The sequence below is a fragment of the Crinia signifera genome, chromosome 4 (assembly GCF_055691185.1).
Source record: "Crinia signifera chromosome 4, ASM5569118v1, whole genome shotgun sequence".
Classification (NCBI taxonomy): Eukaryota; Metazoa; Chordata; class Amphibia; order Anura; family Myobatrachidae; genus Crinia; species Crinia signifera.
In genome coordinates, this window is record NC_139220.1 from 115,151,068 (window position 1) to 115,168,992 (window position 17,925).

A 17,925-nucleotide genomic window follows, 5' to 3' on the forward strand; every position below is an offset into this window, starting at 1 on the left:
TTTCTGGGGGGTAGCAGCAGCTGTGCAATGTCACAAGCATCCGCTGCAACCCTAAACATGGTGACCCGCACGCAAGCGCTTCACTTTATAGCAAAGTGTCTGCATTAAAGTGATTTTAAAAAGTTGCATTCGCACCTTGGGGAGGGACCTGATGTGTGGGTTTATTCATAAAACTACATCTCTTACTGAATTAGGCCCAGTGATGCTTTTATGATACTTCTCATTGGCTAAGACTATCCAGGTCGTCACTAAGATGCTGTTATCTTCTGGAAGGTGCTAGATAAATGATATGTAGAATCTTGTTGTTGTTGGTAACATTTCCACTAGTGCAGGGGTTCTCAATCTCTGTCCTCAGGACCCCACACAGTTAACGTTTTCCAGGTCACCCAGCAGATGCACAGGTACATTCATTACTCATTGACATATTTTAAAAGATCCACAGGTGGAGCTAATTACTTCACTTGTGATTCTGTGAGGAGACCTGCAAAACATGCACTGTGTGGGGTCCCCAGGACCGAATTTAAGAACCTGTGCACTAGTGAAAATACTCAAAGGGACCTTCCATTCTGAGCATGCTCTTATCATTCTGCTGTAGGTAAGAGGCATTGCTGCCTTCTAGCCATGCTGCCTCAGTGCAATGCTTCCAGTACTATATTTAACTTCAAAGTAAACTATTTAGCGACAATACTGATCCATCGGATCATCTGTATTAGTCATGTGGTGGAAGGATTCCAGACCCTATACAGCAGGGGTAGCCAACTCCAGTCCTCGAGAGCTACGAACAGTGGAAGTTTTCCAGGTGCACTCATTACTGACTAACACATTTTAAACCACGGATGGAGATAAATACTTCACTTGTGATTCTGTGAGGAGACATGAGAAACGTTAACTGTTGTAGCTCTCGAGGACTGGAGTTGGCGACCCCTGCTATACAGTTTATGTGCACTATTTCTTTTCTCTGTCATCCATCCTGGTGAAACAGCTAACCATGGGATGTAGGAGGGTCCGCAGGAGCAAGGCAGCTATAATAACTTCTTTGAGAGGCAGGCTCCTCCCTTCTGTATCCCAGCACTCCTCAGTTCATTTTAGGTGCCCACTGGAGTGGGTCCTGTGCTGACTGGCTGCGGACTGCAGCCGTTTGTAGAGTAGCTAGGGGTTTGTTTTTTATTAATATTCTCTTAGTTAGTGACAGGCTACAGTGTGAAACTTCCAGAGGAAGTTTCTTAACACTGAAAGCGCAGCAGAGGCTGACCGAAGCGTGTCCTGTCAGCACTCTGTGTGCAGAGAGACGCTGTCTACCCTCTCTGCACAGCGCTTAAACCTCCATAAAGGGAGGTTTCCTGGGCCCTGGGGTGAGTCCTGAACCGGCTCCCTGCTTAGGGGGGGATCTTGGGGGCGGGACACAGCAGAGGACAAATAGGCAGGGGAAAGTTTGCCTCTGGAAAAGGAAGGGCGCCCAGATCCTGTTTCGGGGCCTTTACAAAAGATACACCCTTCCAAAAGTGAGGATAAATCCTCAGCATGACGGGGCGGAGACTCCCCGTTCTGGGATCAGAGTGGGGGGTCGCCTCCTGCAGTTTCGGGATGTATGGAATCTCTACACCCAGACCCTTGGGTCCTCTCATTTCTCAGGGTTACAGGATCAATCTCAGGGATGCCCCTCCAAAGAGACTTCTTCCAACACCCCTACAGTGAGACGCTCACTTACGAAAAACACTCTTGGGGGCTGCAATGTAGCTTCTCGAGAACGAAGTGGTGATCCTGGTGCCTCAGGAGGAAAGAAAGAAGGGATTTTATTCCATTCTTTTCTTAGTCCCCAAACCGGACGATTCCTTCAGACCCATTCTAAACCCTAAGTCTTTAAATACATCTATGGATGGACCACTTCAAGATGGAATCTCTTCGGTCAGTGCTTTTAAGTATAGAACCTGGAAAATATCTAGCATCAGTGGACATCCAGGATGCTTATCTCTCCTATATGCAGAGAGCATCAAGCTTTACTGCGTTTCGCAATAGGAGAAACTCATCTGCAGTTTCAGGCTCTGCCTTTCGGGCTGGCCACAGCCCCGAGAGTTTTCACAAAAGTGATGGTTGTCATGGCAGCAGCTCTCAGGTTAAAGGGCATTGTGATTATTCCGTACTTGGATGACCTCAGCAGAGAAGTTACAGGAACATCTGACAATTGCGATGCAGTTTCTCCGAGACCACGGGTGGATGTCGAATCTTCCGAAATCATTTAACGCCCACTCAAACTTCAGTTTCTTGGATACACATTTACATTATGTATTCCTCAGAGTCCAAAGCGGCGGACATTCGCCGGTTGGTGCTGTCAATTTTTCTACAGTCGACGAGTCCATCGATATGGCAGAGTTTGAAGCTGTTGGGCAAAATGGTGGCAACTTTCGTGACCCTGCGGTATGCAAGGTTTCACTCAAGGCCCTTTCAATGTAACATTCTGTCCTGTTGGTCCGGGAACCCGAAATGCATGAAAGAAACGCTGTTACGGTCTCAGAAGCCGTGATTTTCGTGGCTGGAACGCAACCGGAAGTGCCGGGTGGAATGTACGGCACTTCCGGTCCACGGAAATCGCGGCTTTTCCATTGGCCTGCCGCCCATGGGAAGGGGGGATAAAAAGGAGACTATGGATCACTTGAATTTACACCCAGCTTGAGGAAGGAGATAGTAAGATCTCCGAAACGCATTGCTGCTAATCCATGCCTTCTGCACTTTGAAAACAGAGCACCTTGGCACTTTATTTGGATGCACTGACACTTTTGGACACATTTGCACTTTGACTGGGGAAATCCATCATCCAAGCCTACTGCGGTGGTGCCGCAGTCTTGACCCCATGTATAGCCCACCGCAGTCCACACATATGGTGAGATACCTTTATGCTTATCCATGCTTGCACCCAGAACGAAGTGTACCCCAAAGTAATGTACCAGTCCAATTTGTAAATGTTATTGTATGTTGCTTTTTTAAATGAAATTATCTATTTTGCTTTATATAAAAATAAAAACATTTTTGCCATTCATGCAAAATTGTATTGAACATTGTTTGGAAGAGTTGCGCCACGCCACACATATTTGTATTTTAGGTACTATATGTTTATTTTGGTACTACATGACATGCATAACAGAGGGTGGCCTGCTTCTAAGCAGACCATTGCTAGATGCTTAAGGTCGGTGATTGCCTTTGCTTACACTAAGGTAGGCAGACCGATTCCCTCCAGGATTAATGCCCATACCACCAGGTCAGTTGCTTCCTCTTGGGCTGTGCATCATGGGGCTACAGCGGAGCAGTTATGCACGGCTGCAACCTGGTCCTCTGTTCATACCTTTACCAAATTGTACAGGTTCCATGAGTTCGCGTCGGAGGACGCTTCATTTGGGCGAGCAGTGATGAGAACTGCAAGTCTGAGCGTACCCTCCCAAAGGACTGACTCTTGAAAGTTTCATGGTTAGCTGTGTCACCAGGATGGATGACCGAGAAAAGGGTATTTTTGTAAGAACTTACCATTCGAATCCCTTTCTCTGAGTCCATCCTGGTGACACAGCGATCCCTCCTTTATGCTCTGTAAGTTTATACCGTTCCTGTATTGTCATGTTATTTGGTTATATTTGAGTGTTCATATTAATATGTTCAGGCGTTGTGCTGAGTAAGGTATCCTAGTGTGTTCTGGAAGTTGAACTGAGGAATGCTGAGATGCAGAAGGGAAGGAGCCTGCCTCTCAAGTTAGCATAGGTGCCTTGCTCCTGCGGACCCTCCTACATCCCATGGTTAGCTGTGTCACCAGGATAGACTCAGATAAAGGGATTCTAATGGGAATTTCTTACAAAAATCCCCTTTTTGCAACTACTGGTACCCTTGTGGAAGCAGCTCACAATCTCCCAACTTTCCCTGGTAAGATGGCCTCATCCTAGACCTACAGGTAAGAAGCCATTTTCTCCTTAACTGTCTTCTGGTCACCAATGGCATGTGTATGCTGACAGGCATTAATAAATTGACATGATTGTTTAATTCCCAAAGACTTGGAGATGGTACCAGAGCGCTAAAGGATTTACAAACCTATTTTGCCTGAATTGGGTTTGGTTGCTTCCCTTTCTATAAGGAAAGGATATGTAATGCGGTCAGTGCTGGAGCAAGGCACCTCAGTGCCCCTGACAGGGGGGGGACGGACCGCCACCCCATCTGGCTGCTCCGGCCAACAGTGAGTCACTCTACAGGGATAGGGTGGTGCCGGCGCCGCAGCAAGTCAGCGGTAGTGCAGGTTACTTGCTCCGGCGCACGGACTGCATCATGTCAGCGGTGGTGCGTGTGACTTGCTCAGGAGATGCACGGTCCATGGATGGGATGGGAGGGGTGTGCGGGCACCGCAGCAAGTCAGCGGTAGTGTAGGTGACTTGCTCTGGCGCAAAGTCCACGGGTGGCCAGGGGTGGGTGGGCAGCAAGTCGGCATTGGTGCAGGTGAGCTGTGCTGGTGGGGCCTTAAATGGCTTTACGGGGGAGACTAGGTGCGACCTCCACGCCGCTGACCTGCTCCCAAGTGCCGCCCTCCAGTGGCCGTTGCCTCAGGCAAATGCCTATGGCTGCCTAGTGGTGGTGCCGACCCTGAATGCAGTAGTACTGTAGTCATTGCAGAGATTTAAATTCTGCAGAGGGAGCTGTTACTGATTCATATGGTTAAATTACCCAGAGTATTTCCTACATTGTAGGTTGATTTTCTATGTACATTAGACTCTGACCCATAAAGATCAATAACTGTTTTTTTTTTTTGTTTGTTTTGTTTTTTTGTACACACAAGATCTGCAAAATATTGGAATAAACTATCCAGGTACTAAAGATATCCGTGCTGTAATATGACCACTAATCAAAAGTCTCTAATTATATATTTGTTAATTGTAAATATCTAGAGATGGAGTTTCTTTTTATTTTATTTAAAGGAATTTTCCTAGTTCCTTTTTTGTACATCCAGTGTTGAGGCCCCCAGACTTGTTCTAAGTTGTCCTTAGGCTCCCCGGGAAGCTCACTTATGATTAACACTTGGTGCCATTTTTTCCATGCAATAAATTGCATGTTATTTGTATTGTGTGCGTGTTTTTTTTTTTTTTTTTTTTTAAATATCTTAACCATCAGGGATGCAGAGCAGGGGGAGAGCACCTCTCCTGCCTGGCACTTCCCCGTTCTGCAGATAGATGTCGGACGAATCAGATGCAATACATCGTGGGTGCTCCTACTGCGCATGGGATGTCTGATCGGATGTCATACACATGTAATTTTGTCCAATTTCACCTGGAATCAGGTGATCGGGCCCAAAGCGCATATCACCTCTATACAACTGAGACTTCAGCCATTGTTTGTTTGTCTTCTCCTCATTACAATAGTTTGGGGGCGTGGTCCTTTGGCAAAGGATACATATAACCAGAGCTTTATCTAGTGGTTGGCTAGAATGGCACTCTCCAGAAGCGCTGGTATAGGAAGGGGGTGTACAAAACACGATTTAGCCTGCCAAACCTAAGGGGTCATCTTTTTACTAGAGATGGACAATGAACAGCAAGATCTACACCTTATCACCACAGTGGGGATGAGATTCCTTACTGACCTTATACCTCTGGTATAAGTATAGAAAAAGCTCACAACATTTTGACTATACCCTGCAGCACATCATTCAGAGGCAGTATAAAATGGCATAATATTTGTTTATCTAGGTGTAGGTAGCATGACCATATCATGGTGAGATGTGACCTAGTGTTTTAGAAGATCCCACTTCCCTCCAAAAGCAGTGCTTGGTGTGGCACTGCTTTTGTCTGGAGCTGATGGATTCTGCAAGGTCATGCCCTCCTCTCTTTGCTCTATCTCAGGTCATGCCCACCTTCGGTACTTGTGTACTAGCACGGCGCCCATCGCATTGCACACCATATCGTATGCGATGGTATGCGATGCGTCGCGATATCGGCCGATGTTGTACAATGGCATACAATTTTTTTAAATTGTATATGGCATACAATGCCATGCAATGCGATTATAAATTGTATAGGCACCCTATTGGGTGCTTACAATAGTTAAATGCACCCCCATGCCACCCCCAAGTATAAACGTGAACCCGAAGCGTGGCGAGCACAGCAGTACGTATCCAACGACCTTTTCATTCCCCCACTATCCACGTCGGCGTGGAGTTGAGAATAGAAAGTGTGGCGAGCCCCGCGGATACTTTCACAGGTATCCGCATCCCCTCGCGGCCTTCACCGGTATCTGCGTCCCCTCCCGGGGCTTGCCACACTTCCGGCTCGGTGGCTCGCTGTGTTCGCCACACTTTCTATTCTCAACTCCACGCCGACGTGGATAGTGGGGGTATGAAAAGGTCGTAGGACGCGTATTTATCGGGGCGCCGTGCTAGTACACAAGTACCCCACCTTCTTTTCTGTATAATTTGCCCTACAGTATGTTGGCATATATCTCCCAAAGCCTCATATTTTACAATCTCCTGGCGTTGAGTACAAAATCCCGACTGTCACATTGCAATTGTTGCATGTTGCTCCATTGTAGACCTTTTTAAATTAAAAATTTTGGCTAGCCTCTGGAAATGACAGTGTCTGCGATACTTTATACATGTGGCCACTATTCCCATAGTGCTTCTGGTTTTTTATTTAATTTTTTTTTTTTTTTATTGAGCGAAATTGTTCTAGTTTCTGGCTACGGCATTCTACTAGCTACCGAAGAGGGCAGAGGTTTTCAGAAAAAAATTAGTCCATTAAAAAATTGCACTTTAGTGATATGGTCCCATCAGTTTTGAAGGTAAATCACAATTTGCAAGTCCACACAACTAAAACAGTTGTGGTTGGGCAGAATAACTTGTTGGAGCACTTTCAGCTATTGATCTATGAATTTGAAAATGTCACTGCTGAGATTTCCGGTCTAATAATCTGGGCAATGCCAGCACTTGGTGTATGCTACAGTACTTATTCCACAACATTGCTGACCTCTTCCCCAGTTCAGAAGTAGCTCTGGTCTTCTACCAGTAAATGTATATTGGTACTTTATTTTATTTATTGATGTACTTATCTTTTAAACTAGATTTGTTTGATGGCAGTTTTTTTTTCTCTGTGTTTTTCTATGTTATTTTATATACTGTAATTCTGTGTTTTATCACTGAATTTTCTGGTTTACTTTTCAGTATTTGTCTGATCTTTACACATGAGTTCTGTAGTACTACAGCGTAACTTACCTCTCCCAAATGTGGGGCATTTGGATATACGCTGCATTGCCACATTAGTGTTGAAATTCCTTATGCAGTGCCACCATCTTATTTCATTATCAGTCAGCTTCCAAACTGAAGTGTATGTTTAAATCCTCTCCTGCCCCCAAAGCATACTTTGCCAGCGTTTCTGAATGGTGCATTGTTGACGTGTCTAATGAAAAATATGCTGTGTTGCTTCCTGCCGTGTGTCTATGAAACAAAGAATTGTTGCTAACTGTATTAATCCACAGTATGGTTTCAACACAAATCTTTTCTACTTCTGTGTGAAACAGGAGGCCCAAGCTTTGAAATTCGCCATGAACAAGCAACTCCTCACCCTTGTTAAATATTTGAGAACCGTGAATGAGTGCTAAAACATGGATGAAAAAATAACTGCTCTTCTGTCTCTATTGTAATGCATAGAATTCAGAAAGTCTGTATATTGAATTTAACGTTAGTCTCTCGTATCTATGAACCCCTCCCTCTCTCAATATCCCATTTTCATTGTTCACCTTATTTGTTTTCTGTACACGAATTGAGAATCTTATGAAAAACTAAATTCCTCTTTAGTGTGCATGAGGCAAGTCTGCATATGCCAATAAACGAGTCCCTGACGATATTGGCGGCGGGGTGCCTGTATCAGTGCCGATGCTGGGGTGGAGGCAATGGGCATGCTGTAGCATAGCATAACTTCCTTATCTGAACACGTTTAGACGAAGGAGGGGGTCATTAAAGACATGCAGGAGCATGCATCCTTCACGATATTGAGTGCACACACTAGGCAATATTGTGAACAATATTGCTCAGAAAGCCCTTACTGAGCGATATTGTGAACCAATATCGTCTAGTGTGTATGAAGCTTTAAAGTGCAGATGTTGGTCTTAAAATGCACTATGGGAATTCGTTTTACAGTCTGTTGCTGTTGTTTATTCCACCTGCACTACTAAAAGTCTGTGTAAAGCAGTATGTGTTTGTTTCTAGATTAGTGACACACATTAGCAAAACTTGTGGTTGATACAACCTTACTTTCTCTGTAGTGATCATTTATTCCTCAAGGAAAGCTGAGCACACTATCTTATTCTCCCACCGCACCCTAGTAGGGCATGAAATACCGTCTGTCGGGTCAAAAAACTGTGCTAAAAACCCATGTTGACCTGTCGACCGAAAGTCATGTTGACTTTTTCACCTGTCTACATTCTATGGGCAGTATTTAACGAGAATAATTCTCCGTGGATGGCGAGAGATTTTTTCTCTCCCCATGCACTCGCCCTGTTCCGGAGGGCTCGCTGCCACTCCTGCTCCCACTATTCAATGTGGTTAAGACTCGCCGCCACTCGCGGTGAGTCTTAACCCCTGCAGTGGACGAGCGTCCGCGGCAGGGAGCTGGCAGGGAGCCGGGGGACGGTGGCAGCCAGGGAGATTAAAGTCTCCCTGGCTGCCCCAGAACATATGTGGGGGGGAGGTGCACTCCCCGGGACCCAGGCAGCACAAGCTGCCCCCCCCCCTATAGCCAGCGGGGGACCCAGTATTCACTGCACCCGATCGTGCATATGTAATGATCGGATGCAGTGAATATATGAATATCTAATGAGCGGCTCGAGAGCTCCGGCCCCTGCTGGCTGCTCTGTGTAAAAAAAAAAAAAAAAAATTTACAAAATATATATTTTTAAATTAAATATATATTCATGTGCTATAAGCACATGAATAAAAATAACATGCCCCTTCACAAAAAAAAACCTGATTTTTTAACACCAAAATTTAAAAAAAAAAAACTTTTAGTTTAAAAGTTTACATTCCAGTTCTCCATGAAAAGATGGAGAATTGCTACACGGAGAGACACGGCGAAAATCACTTAAAAAGACGGCGAAAATATCACATTGAATAGGGTGGTTCACTTTTGGAGAGCAAAATGCTCCTTCCAACGCGAAAATAGCACAAACTCGCCATAAAACAAGGCAAATTTTTCTCATTGAATACTGGCCTATATGTCGGGATTTTAACTGTCGATATTTTTGAACTTGCCGGTATTTTGCCCGCACCCCTTTTGTAATACTGGATGAGCTTAACTATTTCTTTACCTCAGCATACACCAATCTTGTCCTCTGCTTTCTTTTCTAGGTTGCAGGGGATCAGCTGCAGAGAAGTGAGTAAACCATTTGTTTTAATGGATTAGAAATGACTAGTCTAGTGATTGCTTTGCTATTAGGCCCACATTTATTATGTACACTCCCTAGTCAAAAATCCCACAACTTTTATTAACGTTTATCTTAATAGGAGTTATCGCAGAATGGTCTTGGCAGCCAATAGGACAAAATCTTTATCCTTAGGGTAAAAATATTGGGACTAATTGGATATGCCCCAAAGTTTCATATTAGATGGGATTCCACAATGTGATGCACAGAAAAACACTGGATTTATTATGCTGCATGTAAGCTCTCAAGAGCAGGGCCCTCTCTCCTCCTGTGCTTTTCTTGGAATCTATCAATCTGCCACCCTAATAATTGCTTCAGTGTCCTGTCCTGATGGTACAGTCTTTATTTACCATGCACTTGTACCATGCTTATTTAAGTGTGGTAAGGCACTGCAGAAACCTTGTGGCCCCACATAAAAAATATGTCCATATATGCTTTCTCTCACTCCATTTTATGGTTCATTTAACACATACAATTGAGAAGCAAACCAGTGTCCACTAGAAAAATCTTACAAACATGAACAAATTTTTAATGTCCTACTAAAATTAGTTTCTTCCTAAAGTAAAGGGCTTTCAGATGCAGTGTAAATAATGCATAGGATATAGGTCACTTATTGCCATACTCTATGGGGTTGATCCTATTGGGTGTGGATGTTTCGCACTCGTGAATCATCACGGGAACAATTTACGGCGGACTGAATTAGCTTAAAAGTGCTCACACCTCCATAGGGGTGCGAGCAATTATAAGCGAATTCGGCCCTGCAAAAGGTGCGACAGAGGCTTAATTCAGGTGCTGCTTTCAGCATTTAAATGGCACCCGAACAGCATCTTGCACCCTTCGGGACTGGTAGGATCGACCCCCATGTATTGGATCCCATCACTGTTTTCTGTGAAAATAGCCATCCACCACATTTAGGGTTTTGCCTTCAATAAAAGAGCTGTTTTAAAACATACCAGGAACAGAGCTGAAAGACTAGGGAGACTTGGGAAATTTTCTACTTGCTAAATGTCTTTGTCTTCTCTCTTGATTTCATCTACAGTACATATATGTTTTGTGACAGAGAGGTTTGAGAACCACTGATATAGGAGAAGATAAGCCCTCACATAAGGGGCTAATGGAGTTTGGTACTCCACTACAGATAGTGGGCCAGATGCACTAAGCTTCAAAAGTGATAAAGAGGAGAGTGATAAACAACCAGCCAATCCGCTCCTACCTGCCATGCCACATTCTGTGTTTGAAGCTTAGTGCATCTGGCACAGTGAGTTTTAGTACATTTGATATTTGGGTTAGATCTAAGAATGTATAATAATACTTGGTGATATATCTTCCCATCCGAGATGATTATTTTTTTTAATTTTTTTTACCTTCCAAAAACCGAATAAAATCTCTCGCATCTCTGAAATACAGGACACATGATGACACACCTCAAGATGACAAACACAGGTAAGGGTTCTATGCCTACATTTTTGTTATACTTTTTTTAATGATCATTTTAATGCATGCCAACAAATCTGGTACATAGAGTAATAGACTCTTGGCATGTTGGACTTTGTTCTGGTAGTTTTAACCCTTAGTCTTGTTTGAGGACAATGGAAATGTACGCCTACGATAAGTCAATATGTTTTATGAACTTCATTGCCTTAAGCTGCTTTTGTGTGTATTATGTTCTTTTTACAGGTATCCATTGCCTGAGACCCTGCATAGATCAGCTACAGTATAATAGCACTAATTGCCTCTGCCCTGGGTTGTGGTTTATCTATGCTTTACATTTGCAGCGCACAACAAAAATGTCTGCAGCGAGATTCCAGGGTTAAAGTAATTGCCAGCCCTGCATTTGTAATCCATGTACTGACTAGCAGCAACGCTGCCTGCCTGATGGGTTTTTACAGTAGCATGTAAGCTTTCTTGACAAAAATGATATATTTCCAGGTTCCCATAAAGTGCTGCATTACCAAATTGGCACGAACAGGAAACTAGTTTATTTTATTTTTTTTAATTAGTTTATTTTTTTATGTCCAGTTCGAGAGAGAGATACAAATGCAACTGACACATCGCATAAACGGCATTGACCCGGTAATTTGAAATGTTTTTAAAAAATGGGTCAGACAGCCTTAACCTTTCACACCGCATAGCTTAAACGGTATATTACCCGTTTTAAGTGCGGTCTGAAAGGGGTATTACCGTTTCAATGGCGTTTTTTTCCCATCACTTTTTTTTAAACGTGTAGGTTCCTGCTTTTAACACATTTCAAAATACCGGTATTCTGTAACCGGTAAATTGACAATGTAGCTTTCACATTGCAGCTGTCCCGGTTTTAAAACTGTAAAGAAAACGGCAATATACCGTGTTAAAGCTGCAATGTGAAAGGGGTAAAAGAAAAATCTGTATTTTCAAAGCAATGCCTCTACAGTTCTAAAAAAGGATCAATTAATTGACCCTAACTACAAAGCAAAAGAAACCTAACCGTAGAAACAATCATAAGTACTAATAGATTATTATTATAATTTTTTATTTTTATTTTTTTATTGTATACAATACATTCATTGTAATACTGGAATAGAAACATAGAAATTGAAGGCAGATAAGAACCATTTGGCCCATCTAGTCTGCCCCTTTTTTTACCCTTAATCTCAACCCTTTTTAATCCTTATTTCTTTCTAAGGATATTCATATGCCTATCCCAACAATGTTTAAATCGTTCTACTGTCTTAGCCTCTACCACCTCTGATGGGAGGCTATTCCACTTATCCACTACCCTTTCTGTGAAGTAATTCTAACATTTCCCCTGAACCTACCTCCCTCCAGTTTCAGTGCGTGTCCTTGTGTTCTATTTCTTATTTTCCTTTGAAGAAAATTTCCCTCCTGTACTATGTTAAAACCCTTGATATAGTTGAAGATATTTATCTACCATATTGAAGTTGCTCCGTTGATAATCACTTTAAATAAGTGATGTGGTCTCCATGAAACAAACAAAGAAAATTGAAGAACAATGTGTAGTAAAGTCATAAAGTAATGTGAAGACTATCCATCTAAGATGGTGCTTGTATAAAATATTGAATGGGAAAAGCATACCCCACTCACATTGAGTGACATGAATACAAATATTTAAAGGTTTCTTTAGCTTCTCTGATTCTTAGTGTCCTTCACCCAGGGGAGAAATAAGAGCGGAGTCGTACCCTGACTCACATAAATGTAATCTGTGATAGATGTATAGAGGCATCTTTGTTTTCTTTAGAAGTCAAATTAGGACTCCGGAATTGCATACCATACTTACAGTAAGTATAGTGTGTACATTCACATAACTTTCTTTTTATGCAGGTTGTCCCCCTTTACTGGACTTAAAGTTCTCCTTTATATACATAAGACGTTCACCCGTGAAATTCAAAATGTATATAATGTGTAGTAATTTCGTGATGTAGTAATTTTTTTTTTTTATCATCACGAATTCTTGTATCCCAACTGAGATTAGGTGTCTTAAAAACACATACATCAAGGTATCCTTGTTTTCTTGGCGAAATACCGTACCACACTCATGGACTTTTAAAGATATATTCACTTAAAGGAATCTCTTACTCTTAGTTGGTATCAGGGCCACCGACAGGGGGATGCTAGGGGTACAACTGTCTCGGGCCCAGCGGCTCTGACAGACCCCAGGGCCCGGGCAGCAGCCCGCCAGCACCCCCATTGAATTCAGCCACCCACCCTCCCCACTACACAGCGGCGGGCCGTACGTCCTCCACAGCCCGCCGCACATAGACAGTACCCTGCTGCACATGCAGTGCAGCGGGTAGCAGGAATGCTGGGCGTCCGCACTGTAAGCCGCGCATGGTGTGACGTCATTGTGCAGCTTACAGTGCGGGCACCCAAGCATGCCGCAGCCAGATCACAGATCCTTGCTGCCTGAGGACTCAGATGGACCGCAGCAGCAGGTAAGCTTTTAATTCTTGGCGGACGGGAGTGTTTGTAGGGGAAGGGAAGGGGGGGCAGGATTTTGTCAGTCCCAGGCCCCAAAATTTCTGACGGCAGCCCTGGTTGTATCAAAGGAGGTTCCCTTCATTATATATCAGTGTGTAATGCACCCAAATAAAAGAAATTGGGTCTCAGTCCATATAATATTTGAATTAAAAATATTTTTTTTACTGCATGTAAAAAAAGGCAAATATGGCTACTGGCGAAAACTCACAAAACCTAAAATGTAATTAATTTTTTTTTTTCTGAGGCAAGCAACCATCTCAAACACAATAATATTGTTTTGGGCTATTTGCTGGCTTCTAGAAGGAGGTAACCTAGCTTTTAAAACATTCAGAGTCTTCGGTGTATATACGGAGAACTTCACGTATAGGAAAGGAGGACAACCTGCATACAAAGAAACAGTTATATGAATATTCACACTATACTTGCCCTTGCCACGGAGTATACCCTGAGTATGGTACGCAATTCCTGAGTCTTCCTTTTGACTTCCAAAGAAAACAAAGATACCTTTTATACATCTGTCACATATTAAATTTATGTGAGTCAAGGTTTGACCCCTTTCTTATTTTTCCACTGGTTGAAGGTCACTCTACGATTCAGAGAAGCGAACAAAACCTTTACACACTTGTATTCCCATCACTCAATGTGAGTGGTGTATGCTTTTCCCATTCAATATTTCTCACCAGCACTAAATTAAATGAATAAATTTATATTCTTCACATTATTTTAGGATGTTATTATTGTTTTTCAGTTCTCAGTATTCGCACCTGGTAAATGTCACTCAAGCATATGTGTGAGACATTGTGTATCTTGGGCTCTGTGATGGGGGGGCACTTACAGAGGACATCAAGGCTGTTGTTTGTCATGGTTGTGTTGCCGTTGGAGTGGAACATTTGTATGTATGTTATTTTTTTTTTTTTTTTTTAAACATGTGTTTATTTTTCCTACCCTTTCAGGAATTATGGAGGAGTGTATGTAGGGTTACCAATAGACACCAATAAAGCAACATCTAACAGTTGTAAAGAATCACAAGGTAACCGCTGGTTTCCTCATGCCTGTTAAAGATCTTTTTGAAATGCTGGGTTTTCATAAGTAATTAAAACATAGGCTGTCATGTTAAAGACTAGGTCTAGAACTACATATACAGTAGGCAAGCAGTCCTCTTAAGTGATAGACAGAATATGCTGCACTATATAAGAAACTGTTAATAAATAAATAAACATTGTCATATACACCATCTACATGTGATTGTGGTACTGCTTCTACCAGTTGCAGGGCAGTACTACCAGCAATACCTCCAGTTTTTGACACAAATAACACATTTAAAATGATGTAGATTAATTTAGTAATTACATATCCGTTTGTGGGAGTTCCTTTATTTAAAATCTTTTGGGAAGTAAAGGTATAGGTGTCTCTTGTCAGTCCTCATAAAGCCAAGCTAGACTTACCAACATTCCACTGTTAAGAGCTATATAAGATACAGGCATGTACCTTCTCCTGACCAGAATATTACCCCTTTTTACATCCTGGCAATAACCCAGGTTATTGCATCCTGGCAATAACCCAGGTCGAGGTGCGATGTGAAAGCACCAAACCTAATAATCCGGGTCGACTAACCCAGCAATCCAATGGGATAAAATACCACTTTTACACCAGAATGCCGGGTAGGACCTGGGAAATTGTACACTGGAAATTGCCAGGGCATGCCCTGCCTCAGACCCCATTTACACTGCACTTCAATCCAGGTTATTCCTGTGTAATGCCCTTTTACAATGAAAAGGGATCAGCCCTGTCTTTCCTTGCTGGTGTCATTAAAAATGGACCTTTTAGGCTGTTTGAGATGAGGTCACAAGAAAGGGAAAAGGGAGGGGATGGGGTCTGCTCCCAGCATTGCAGCAAAGATGGCAAATAGTCAGGCTGAGGGTGATGCTGTGGGACACACTGTGTGACAGCCAGCCTGTGTTGCTGCAGATGAGGCTGTAGACACACTGGGGAGATTGCCTCCAGCACAGACTGTTGCTGTAGTGTAGGGTACAGGCTGCAAACAGCGTGGTAATGCTGCTGCTGTGCTGCTCCATTTGACCTGTGCGGGTCTCCGGCAGATGACATCATCTGCCAGAGCCGCAGAAGCACCAATCAGCTCTTCGCAGCCTTCTCCCCGCCAAATAACCAGGGTAAGGACCATTTACACCACCCTGAGCCCTGGATAAGCCCCGTGTCCGACCCTGAACATTTGCCGGGTCAGATTCCCGGGAAACAGGAACCGTGTTATTTTTTTTTCAGCCCATTTACACCACGCCCCGCCCCGGACTGGAGCGCCAATATCCCGGGTCCAACCTCTGGTGTAATAGGGGTATAAGTATGGTTTAGTGTGAAAGTGTCAGACTAGGGATTGCAATGTGAAAGCGGTATATTTTGCATGAAGGTTGAAGGGAAATTTAGTTTACATTCACTTGCTTCAAAACGTTCTTTACATTTCATCAGAGAAATGTAAGAAGGCATGTAGCACAGATGCACTGCCAAATCTGTGGTATTAAACCCTAATAAATAGAATTTTTAGAATCCCTATGTTCTGTTTATTTCCATCTGTAAAAAGTATGAACACCCCAATGAAGCAGCTGCAGTATTATGAGCATTGTGGTCTCTTATTTATAAATACTATAAAAATAATGTAACTAAGTTGTTCTATTGAAATCATTCCAGACTCCAGCGACTCTGGGAAACAGATACCGAAGCATGGATCCCCTTTGCCAAATAATGTCTGCTAGCACAGTGTTCTGCTGGAAACTCCTTATGATCAAAGTACGGGTAAAGGTGCATCGGATTCTCATGTGAGATCTACTGGATATTTCATTTTGCAGAGAACACTGTTGGTCTCTCTCCAAAGCTGCTACCCCCTGTTTATTTCTTGAGCCTACAGGTTGTGATTTTTGTATTCTTACTGCGATCCAGGAATCATGTACAAGACAGTGCTAGCATAATAAAGTAGGAGTGGGATTTTATATAAACATTTATTCCATTAAGTTGGTTTCTGAACAGGTAAAAAGGTCTTGTAAGAACTGAGCGCCTTCCTTTATCCTTCACTTTTAAACTGAACTATGTATCAGCAAGTAACCTGGATGGCCTTCGTCAGTTGCAGCTAACAGTACTGTCTGTGCTTCTGCACTAAATCTCCCAGAAACTGTGGCTGCTTTTTGAAATTGGCTATTGGTCAATGGTTTATATACATCTGAGTTTAATGTATTGTTGCCATTCTGGTGAATTAAAGGGTTATACAAAAAAGTAATTTTAAACTTTCTGATGATATCAGTTTCTGTAATTAACTTGTTTATCTGCTCATTTGAGCCTATAAAGGTCATTCTGGTTAATCAATTTTATTTATTTTTAATTTGTAATGGCTTCTTGTTTGAATGTCCATACCACAAAGCTAACTTATTTATATTCTGAATTGGTTAATAAAATGTCTTTGTTCGTTTTCTCTGTTAATAGGCTTTTGGTGACCAATTTACTACGCCTTTAGAACTTCAGTTTGTGGGTTTGTTTTCTTCTTCCAACCAATTCATTTAGATTTGGCAATAAGTAAAGGAAAACCAGTGTGTGCATGTATTTATCTTCCTTGAACTTCGGGTATTTGGAAGGGTTTTGTTAGTGTACACTCTTCCTGTGCAGACGGACAATACATTGCTCTGACAAATCTTGAAAACGATCCAATCCCAGCCCCATCTTTTAAGAATGGTGATACTGGGAGAGAGGAACATTTAAATATTAACTACTCTGAAGTTAAACCACACTTTCGATCCTGGCTAGCTATAAATGAAACAAGAATGATGACACTTAAAGCCCGATTTTTGTAAAATAAGCCTGTGATTAATAAAGCTTTTATGGTTCAGGTGTAACGCAAAACAAAAACACCATAGAAGTGCTTCATTGGACCCTATATCATTCATTTACAGACCAGGTTTTGTCTTTGGTAATTACGCCATCTTGTAACACCTAGATGTATACTTCTACACAATTCTCTGTAGACTCCTGCACAAGTGAGTCTGACTACTTTGCAACTTCAACAATATAAATACACCTGATAAAGTGGGCAACAATGCATTACTATTTACAGCAGGCTGCTGGAGTCACTTCAGTGGTTAAACTGGACCAGTATACACATCCTGAGTTTAATCCACTAGAAGGAGTTTCACATTAATTTGCATAAGGAGTTTGATATAAGCATGGAACAGCCAGTTATCTACAATTTAGCCACAATAACTGGTCAAATATTTTTGCCTACCTGTTATGCGGTAACATCAGTCAGTATGATCCCTTATTCAGTAGCCGTAATCTTGGGCTACTCATATTAAGAAACCATTTTTTTCCCTATAAACTCTTAACCATAGAACCAATTTATATTCGTATCTGAAACTTTGTTTTCTTGGAAAACCTCCATGGAAGCCAATAAATGTGGGTAAAATTCTCTTCCACTTGAGATGTTAGGTAGAAAAACAACTTCCACCCTTGAGAGGAACATCCCTG

The 17,925-nt window shown here is 42.4% G+C and overlaps 1 protein-coding gene across 1 annotated transcript in view; it reads left to right on the forward strand.

Annotated features, from left to right (window-relative positions):
• The window catches only part of C4H12orf75 (chromosome 4 C12orf75 homolog), a 45,818-nt gene extending 28,931 nt beyond the window's left edge, over positions 1–16,887 (forward strand). The window contains exons 2-5 of the mRNA XM_083179657.1: positions 9,356–9,380; positions 10,837–10,872; positions 14,358–14,434; positions 16,105–16,887. Of these exons, the coding sequence (XP_083035783.1) occupies positions 9,356–9,380; positions 10,837–10,872; positions 14,358–14,434; positions 16,105–16,169 (203 nt within the window). The 3' untranslated portion in view covers positions 16,170–16,887. The remainder of the gene's footprint in view (positions 1–9,355; positions 9,381–10,836; positions 10,873–14,357; positions 14,435–16,104) is intronic.
• The last annotated feature ends 1,038 nt before the right edge of the window (positions 16,888–17,925 follow it).